The 9,254-nt window shown below is 39.4% G+C and overlaps 1 protein-coding gene across 2 annotated transcripts; it reads right to left on the bottom strand.

Moving 5' to 3' along the window:
- Window positions 1-5,949: 5,949 nt before the first annotated feature.
- Window positions 5,950-9,051, bottom strand: LOC146259278 (uncharacterized). 2 transcript variants are annotated; one of them, XM_084669314.1, is made up of 4 exons: window positions 8,706-9,051; window positions 8,112-8,326; window positions 7,465-7,565; window positions 5,950-7,230 (listed from the first exon to the last, which is right to left on the bottom strand). In XM_084669314.1, the coding sequence occupies exons 1-4, from the start codon at window positions 8,908-8,910 to the stop codon at window positions 6,270-6,272; spliced, it is 1,482 nt and encodes a 493-aa protein (XP_084525440.1). In that variant the 5' UTR covers window positions 8,911-9,051; the 3' UTR covers window positions 5,950-6,269. The 2 variants fall into 2 exon arrangements, with proteins under 2 accessions (XP_084525440.1, XP_084525441.1); XM_084669315.1 differs by having other exon boundaries at window positions 8,112-8,322; window positions 8,706-8,845.
- Window positions 9,052-9,254: the final 203 nt, after the last annotated feature.

The raw sequence follows: 9,254 nt of genomic DNA, 5'->3' as shown, positions 1-9,254 counted from the left end.
CATTATACATTTGGTATTACTGTAAGCAAATGTATAGGCTATACATTTTAAATGAAGTAAAAGAAATGGCCAAGAGAAAAAAGCACTCATCTAAATATGCACGTTTTTTGGCTTTAAATAATAAATGTGCTATGTGGCTCAAATGCAATTGTCTTGATTTTTTGTTCTGTGTATTAAATCAGGCACAGGTGACACAGGGAAAGAGAGGGAGGCTGCTGTGGTGACAGGGTCCAGTGGAGAGACTATGACAGGTGCAGCACTGCAACTGTACACAAGAGTCAGTCTGTTAACAGGGTTATTATATGGAAATTATTTTGTTGAACTGATTGTCATTATTGAATATAGTTAACTGATTGTTGTTCTTTTGCAACATCAAATAGCAGATGCAGAAACAGAGACAAGTATGGAAAAAGAAAGTGAGGGAGGAAGTGCTGTTTTTTAATCCCAGTCCGACCCTGGTTACCGAATTGACTGTATATTTAACAACCCCACCTAGAATAATTTTCACCAGCCGCCACTGGTGTCATAAGATTCATTGTGATTGCCAATGTTGTATTTTTGTATACATTAAAAAGCCAGCTTAGACGACCATGTTTAGCATGTGAGCCTATTATTAGCAAATTAAGGGCTTGAGTAGTAACACTGCTGCAAGGAGACATTTGGCCATGTAGGAACTAAGGAAGAAGTGACCCATTTTCAGATGAATGTGAATAAAAGTAGACAAAAAGCATAATTTAATATTACAGCTCCATCCAGTGGTGAGATGAATATGACAAGAAATATCAAATAATTATTTTATTATAATAACAATTATTCACTATTATCAAACGATTTTGACAAGTCATTACAGCACTACATTCATTACTCCATTAATACAGTAAATATGTACATTCCCTCCTCACTACTGTAAATGGTGCATTCTCAGATGGTACCTGAAAGAGACTGCTATTAATTTTACGTATAACCAGTGGGGAATTTTTCAAATGATTGATGGCACGATAAATAACTGTTTTCTTCAAAGCATTTGATTTTGGGCATGGTAACGTCATCAACTGACCTAGTCAAATGAGAATGAACCTGATCACACCTAACAATTTGATTATATAAGAAAACTGGTTGAGAAAAAAAGACAGTGTTTCTGAAAAATGTAGTTGTATTGAAAACCAGCCTGTTCTCTACCGTTAACCATGAGAGTCGACGGTGCATACTAACAGTGTTTGTTGTTATGGGACAATGTAATACTAACCTAACAGCTCTGTTTTGGACAGTTTGTAATTTATTTCGTTGACCTTTAGATGTAGATGACCATACAGGTGCACAATAATCCAGGTGACATAAAATTAAAGATTTAGCCACCTGTCCCACAATGTGTGTAGGGACATAAGAAAGACATTTACTCACCATAGAGACACCACAGCCCATCTTCTTTACTATGGTATTAATATTATCATTGGATAGGAACAGTTGTACGTCTTATAGACATCCCTTATAAAATGGGTCTGGTTCTAGTGGGGTGACATGGTTCTGGGTTGGGATTTGGAAATACAAGCCTTTGCCTTTTAAATATATATTGTTTATTTAATTTCTTGACATTTTTAAATCAAACATCAAACAATTATATATTGAAAACTATTTTTCATTAAATTATAATTTCAAATATTTATTATATGCCATATTTTATTAACTTTTTTTGGTGAGGAGAAAAAATAAAACCTGATTCAAACTCTATAATAATCAAATAAATTATTGATATGATAAATCTTTACTATGATTGAGTTTTCTAAAGGGTGATCTACAAGAGAATCACTCTGACCTAAACAATAGCAATTGGGAATGATTCTGAAAACGTGCAAATATATCACGTGCATGTCATACCGTAAGACTGAACCTTTAAATAGCTTGATTCTGCATTTTAATATTGAAATGCAGAGTATAAATATCAACAACAATTCTTGTAATACAATAACATAAGTGACACATTTACTGAAAACTATTTGATTGTTAATGTTTGGCCTCACTGGAGTCAGTAGACACACATCCCTACTTTCCTGTCCTCATCGACAGGATATATAACTTCAGAGTATCCTCCTTGTGGTCTAATACTAAAGATACATTTATGTCGATAGTGTAGTTCATATTTTAATATCAAATGTGTAAAATACACTGCAAATTATTTTTCAATTGCTTGTGAAAATACGCAAGCAGGCACTACTTAATGTTAGTTTTGGCTGTAAAAACAATTCTGTGCCTAGATTTTGAAAATATAAAAAAGGGCTTACACTACTGTACATTTATTGGAAACCACACTTGGACAATATTGTTGTTGTCATCAAAAAAACTAAAGTACGTCCTAGAACACGTATTTACCATAAAAGGACAACCTATGTGAAGCCCTAACCTACACAAAGCAAACAAAAAAGAGCTAGAGCATAATCTTTGACATTTTCCATTGATCTAAATAAAAAAACTAATTAACCTGAGCAAAGAACATCTAAAAAAGTATTCATTAATAAGATCCTTCTGAATAATTCAGGTTGACATGAGTTGTAGGATCTACAGTTGCTAACTAAACTCGTCTTAGTTCTGGTCCACTATGCTAATATCTCCGATCTGCCCAAGCCATGGACTGTGAAGTCTGATTTGAACATGAGACCAAACCATAGATATATAGCACTATCTTTGGACCAAACAAGCCTCTGACCTGTTGCTAAGCCCCGCCCCCTTTAGTTGCTGTTGCTAACTCGGACAAGCTATCGCATAGTTTTAGCCGTCAAAAGGGACTTCATTATGAAATGAATGGAGGCATAGGTTCAGAATTTAAAAGTAGATATGGTGGATGACAAATTTAGCTCAATTGGAGGCGAGAATTTACAGATCTCAATGCAAGAGGGAAAAATTTCATCTCACGGTCATTCACGATTCAGGATAACAACAACATCTAAGAGTCTTGGATGTTGTTATCCTAAATCGTGACAAATCGTATCCTGAATCGTGGATATCTAATGCTTGGCAGGGCCAGCAGTGTTGATGCACCCCAGGGTTAGATTAGTTTAATTAACTGAAGGTAAAATAACGTAGCTAATCTGGATAGGCACTGAGATGTAAACCAACGTATATTAGTTTGTTTACTAGCATTACCCTGTCCCTGACAGGGCAGTATCCTAAATTTCTAGCTAGTGAATAGCTACCCAAACGATTATACGTAGCAAATAACGTCAGCGTTAGCTAGTTTTAACCAGAGATAACTTGCCTAAGCCTAGCATAACATCAGTGGTGAAAGTAAACCGGTACTGTCAATGACAATAATTTGATGACATCCTTGTTTATCTTCGTTATGTTGAGTTGACTGTGTGGGCTGCCACACAGCTTTATCCACCGGAGACATTTGGCCCTGTCTTGTTTTGGGAAATGGGATCAAATATACCCCATTGCCCATCCTCTCGTGTTACCTCGTATCAGTGTTGCATCTACCCCATGCACATTGTTTGACCATTGTTTTTGAGTAGAATATGAATGTATCTCTCTAATGTTAAAGTTCAAAAGGCCCCACATTTTAGTGAGTGAGGTGTGCCTTCACAAACATACATAGTTATCTTAAATGGTAGTCAGATGGCTGAGCGGTTAGGGAATCAGACTAGTAATCTGATCGATTCCTGGCCGTGCAAAATGATGTTGTGTCCTCGGGCAAGGCACTTCACCCTACTTGCCTCTGGGGGAATGTCCCTGTACTTACTGTAAGTCGCTCTGGATAAGAGCGTCTGCTAAATGTCTAAATGTAAATCGCTGCATGTGCATTACACATTAGTCTACCCAGCAAGAGGGCAAATACGAACACCCTGAAGAAGAGCCATGTCTTCCTTGTCTGCTGACTGGAGTCTCCCCACTAGGCACTCTAAACATTGCGACACCTCGTGGTGAAAATAAGTACCGTACTTTTGTAAAGCAAGATGAAATGATAAATCTGCTTTGACATGTCATTTCTGAGTAATGAAAGAAACAAAGTAATCAATATTGTGATATTCTTTGTTCCTGTAACTGACGGGTAATTGAATAGTTAAAATGTATCAAGTTGATTCAAAAGCATAAGCTCTATGTAAAAAAACAAGAATGTAAAAAAAAAAAAAAAAAAAAGGTGTTTTAAACAGCATTTCAACCCCTAGTGTCGTAAACAGCATTTCAAGGAGCCAGTACTCCTAGAATGAAGGGTTTTTCCCACCCCTGTGCTGCCCCGCTCCAGCACTGACCCTCTGTGCTGCCCCACCCAAGGGCTGCCCCTGTTCGCTGCATTGTGTGTCTCCTACACCCCCTCATCCTAATGATGATGCACATCTGTGCACTTTCAGCCAGTAGGACATGTAAGGCTGGGTGTCAAACCTGCCCCCACCTCTCATATGCTAAAGTCTGGAGTTTCTGGACGGTCTCAACTTGATGGCTCTCACACCCCATTCAAGATGTGGTCTGATTGGTTGTTCTTGTGTATAAAGGGAATTGTAATGCATTGTTCTTTGGATTCTTCATCTCCTGAGACCTTCTCCTCAGTTCTGCCTTGTCCTACTGTCCTACTCCTTCCTCACCTCTTGCTTTCTCTCTGATTTACAATGATCATGGTAGAGTAGGTAAGATTGAAAACTTTCATATTGTAACATGTTTGCCTTGTAATTGATTTCATTCATTTGCAAAGTTATTAAATACGTATTTCACTTAACCGTACTTTGACCATTCTTGCTCTGATTTAACCCATAGAGTCAAATACCTGGAATTCTATTGGTATTGGCATTATTTAGTTCATGCTAATACACTGTTCAGTTTCCCATCTTCCTTTAAACCATAGGGGAATTAGTTTTGGTTGTTTGGACAATATTTACCCCCCTACAGACACAGCCATCTTACAACTGGGACATTATGTTGAATGCTATTTATATAGCTACAAAAACCTGGTTAGAGATAAAGTGATAACTCAATTCAATAAAAAGTATTCCATGACAAGTGTACTGTCGCTTTCAAAAATATTATGGAGTATTCTACAACCAATTTCCAAATCACTGTCATTGATATCTGCTATTTATACACCAAGTGGAAGATGTTTCTGGCTTCTGCTATATATAATACCAAGAGGAAGGAGATCTTCTGTAAAGCTATATATGTTATTGTTTGTTCTTAAAGCTCGTAACGGACAGGTCCCTTCGTATATATATATATCTCGGACCTCATACAACTACACACACCCATTAGGTCGCATTAGGTGATGTTGATAGGCTAAGCATTCTGTAGCAAATAATAACAATATACCCACTATTTATTCATTAAAACTAGGCTACTTAAGTATAATAATGCACCTAAAATACAAACGTGAGCAAAGGCAGCAATTGCTATCGAATCAACAGACGTGCAATTTCGCTAGCAGGGGAAGAATACAAACAATGAAAATCACCAGTTAACTTAATTTAAATTTGCAAGAACTATAGCCTAATACAATAACAGGATTAAATGAACCGTGGATTAGATTAGAACAGGATTAGATTTTACCGTGGCGCGCCGCCACGGTAAAATCAACATAGGGGAAACACTGGGTCTGCAGACAAACTACTTTTATACACTCCCCGGTCACGCTGCATACATACAGGTGATACTGCCTTTGCAGTTGCCAGTCTTTAGCTGTGGAATCAACTTTCCCTTTCTATCAGGCAGGCTCCTTTAGCATCTGTTTTTAAATCCAAACTTAAAACGCACTTATACGCACTAACGTTTCACACTACCTCTTGAGTTGTGATGTTACTTTTTTTGCTGTTTGTATTTTGTTTTTACTATGCATTTTATTTGTGCTTTTGTTTGGCACCTTGGTCAGCCTTACTGTGTTAGTGTGTTTTATAAATAAAATGTATTTACTTACTATACCTACTGAGCTTTACCTATCCCCTTATTTTGTACCAAGGAAAATAAATCAAAGGGTTGGTGTTGGAATGCATTGACTTTATTCTGATGTCTGTTCTCTATGAGACTGTCTACATCACCGTTCCCACTTAAAGACCAAAGTTTGACTTCTGAGAAAACAAGTGCCCAACCTGCTGGCTGTTTGGAAAATAACATAATCCTAAAAACTGAGAAATTAGACATTTTACAGTCCATGTCATATCAGTAGCAATTAAACAAATACCACACAACGGGGGGAATATAATTCCTGAATGTTGAATTTTCTATAAGGAACACATTAGTTATCGTAAAATAACCGTTTTGAATGGGGCTTTCTTCAAACAAAAACTGACAGTAGTTTAGATTGTGCTCAAATATAGACATTTCGGCATGTAAAAATGAAGAAAGAAATGTTCAGTTTTCTCTCTTATGATATTTACTACCTCATCATCTCTGAAGATGCGCTGGATCCACACATCGTCCTCAGCAAACACCACAAAGTCGCACCACTGCAGCCCAGTGAGCAGCAGCTGGGCTTGCAGCTGCCAGAAGTAGGAGTGGTTCTGCTTCAGCTGCAGTGCTCCACCTCGTACGCTGAGGAAGGGGCAACTGACATAGCTCCTGGTCTTGGGAAAGATGATCTCCAGCAGGCCGAAGGCCGGGCTCTCCGTGGGATCGAAGCTGAGTCCGTACGGAGAGCACCCCAGCCAGGGGGCGTCTGGGTGGGTGATGAACCCACACGGTGAGTAGTTGACATTAATAGCCCGACAGTACTCCCACACGGCTGCAGATTCCACTCCCCGAACCCTTTTCACAGTGCGAGGGGTGCCCTTCCAAACTCTCTCTGCAAGCTGCTCTGCTTTGCTCTGATCTCTGATATGACAGATTTCCCAGAAGTGGGATGTGAGCCGGGGCCGCCTCAGCTGGTCTCTCTCTAACGACACACTCTTGTCTCTGGTAGCTTTCTCAATTCTGTGAGCCATATCCCACGAGGTCTCTATTGACTTCAGATACTGCAGTTCCTGTTCACTGAACATAAACTTGCAGCTTATTGGCTCTAGTCTGTAGTCCCCCAGAGGCAGGGCAGGCCGGGGAGGTATGTCAGGGTGGGGGTTGGTGTGGCTGCTGTTTGGCAAAGGCATCTGGTATGACAGGGGGCTTCCGACAGGTACTTTGCCAAAAGCGGTGTCCACCAGTGGGATCTCGCAGCTGATGTCCATTGATGGAACCAATGGCGCCAGGCTTTTGGCAAACTCTTTGTAGACTGTCGAGTTCAGCGATTCTGGCGGATCGTCTTGGGGTCCTCTGTAGAGCATATTCCTATGTACATAGTGGATATCATCTGTAGAGCAAATTCCTATGTACATTGTGGATATCATCACTGCCATTAACGCTGTTGTAAATACCATATCATAAAAGCAATTTGATTACTGATATTGTATGTCCAGTTACAATGATTTGACAGACAAAACTGAGCACTTACATCATGACGCCTATATTTTTTGGTATACTTCCTTTAGACAATGTATGCGATTACAGCTATATTGTCCTTACTTGACGAAGTCAGCCATGGTTCTCTGTTTAGGTTTCTCCATCTGTTCCACAGGGTCTGGTTCCACATCCTCCATCTGTTCCACAGAGTCTGGTTCCACATCCTATAACACAAAAGAAGTAGGGGTGTGACAATGCAAAATACTTGGTCCACTAGAACGAGACGAGACACCATTTCACAGTACGACTAAGAAATATATGACTGGAGAAATTGCCTTATATTTGACAGGTTTCTTTTAATTTATTTTGAAAAGTGCACATTACAATTGGTTAGGGTTCTAGGTTCTACCTAGTGGCATTTAGTCCCCCTGAGGTAGTTGGTACAATACACCCTCCCCGTTAAGCACTAAGCAGTCAGATGGCTGAGCGGTGAAGGAGTCGGGCAAGTAATCAGAAGGTTACCGGATCGATTCCCCGCAGTGCCATATGACATTGCGTCCTTGGGCAAGGCACTTCACCCTACTTGCCTCGGGGGGAATGTCCCTGTACTTACTGGAAGTCGCTCTGGATAAAAGCGTCTGCTAAATGACTAAATGTAAATAGTAAACATAATACACTCTTGCATAGGTCATAATTTTTTGTATATTATTCAATAGTCTAGTACTCGCAGTGCAGTGGAGCAGGCCATTAACAGTGTTGAAACATCTTACACTGAATGATTCCTCTGGAGTTGCTGCAATAGGATGCCCAAGGTCAGGGGTTGGTTCGTATGCTGTACTGGTTTCCGCTTCAGGTTCGGTTTTAATATCGTCTCTTGTGGTCCATATTTCCTCCTGCTCCACTTTCACCTCGGTGATCTGTGACAGCGCTTGGGGCCGACTGGAGTCGTCATCACATGCAGCAGACATAAGGCACGGAAAACTGTCTAGTCAAGGGACAAGAAGTGGAACCAATTACTGATTACTTTTCACAGTGTATGCTCATGTTTTGGTTACCCGCAATGTTTGGGGCTATCTCGTTGTTATGATCAGTGACCTATGCACTTTTGTAAAGCTCTCTTTTGAAGTCGTTTTGGATAAAAGCGTCTGCTGAATGCATAAATGTAAATGATTGGTAACATTATTTATACCTTAGAAGTTATTAACTGCAACTGACTTTTAAAGCGGTGACACTAGCTACACAGAAGTGAAGTGGAGGTTCAATTTGCAAATACTGTAGCCTATTTTAAACGTTTCATGCTAGGTTATGTTGACATGGTAAGCTGTGTTTCATATTTTGATTATGAATCTACCAAATACACAAACCTGCTCTGTGTAACTTTATCTCAGGTTTGAAAACCAAGTCCAACAGCCTCTGTAGACGTGAGTTTTCCTCCTTAGTTCGGTCCATCTCTTCCTGGTATTCAGTTATTGTGTTCTCCACCGCTTCCATTATTTCAATAGCTGCAACAGTTAATTTGTCGGTGAGAAAAGCTTGAAACAACTGTAGTTTGGACATTTTGCTAAACATGGACGCGATCCTTTGGTGACAAACTTTTCAACGCTTCAGGCAGCAGCACAATGTTGCCGGGGTCTTCTTCTGGTTGGGGTATCACATACAATTGTAAGGTGTATACACCGCCATCTACTGTGCTGGAGTGTCCGGCCAGTCACAGCGTTGGACATTATTTGTTTTAAGTTTATTGTCTCAATTCTTGGGACAAGACAGCGCAAGTAACCTGGCATAATATAAGTACTAAGAACAGATTAAATCTATGATTAGCTAAAATAGAATATAAATAAAATAATAAATATACAAAATAGTATGCAATATTTACAATACAATATACTAGACCTCTAATACACATAATGACC

The sequence above is a fragment of the Hypomesus nipponensis genome, chromosome 13, assembly GCF_054491055.1.
Source record: "Hypomesus nipponensis isolate SF chromosome 13, ASM5449105v1, whole genome shotgun sequence".
In the NCBI taxonomy this organism is placed as follows: Eukaryota; Metazoa; Chordata; class Actinopteri; order Osmeriformes; family Osmeridae; genus Hypomesus; species Hypomesus nipponensis.
Note: the sequence above shows the minus strand (reverse complement) of the source record. Positions and strands in the feature narration are given on the sequence as shown.

Bases quoted from the DNA above. Each gene is read 5' to 3' on its own strand.
- LOC146259278 (XM_084669314.1), bottom strand. From the start codon at position 8,910: ATGTTTAGCAAAATGTCCAAACTACAGTTGTTTCAAGCTTTTCTCACC. The intron at 8,327-8,705 runs GTTTGTGTATTT...TCCCTTGACTAG, and splicing joins GATAAAGTTACACAGAGCAG to ACAGTTTTCCGTGCCTTATG. The intron at 7,231-7,464 runs GTAAGGACAATA...CTATGTACATAG, and splicing joins ACCATGGCTGACTTCGTCAA to GAATATGCTCTACAGAGGAC.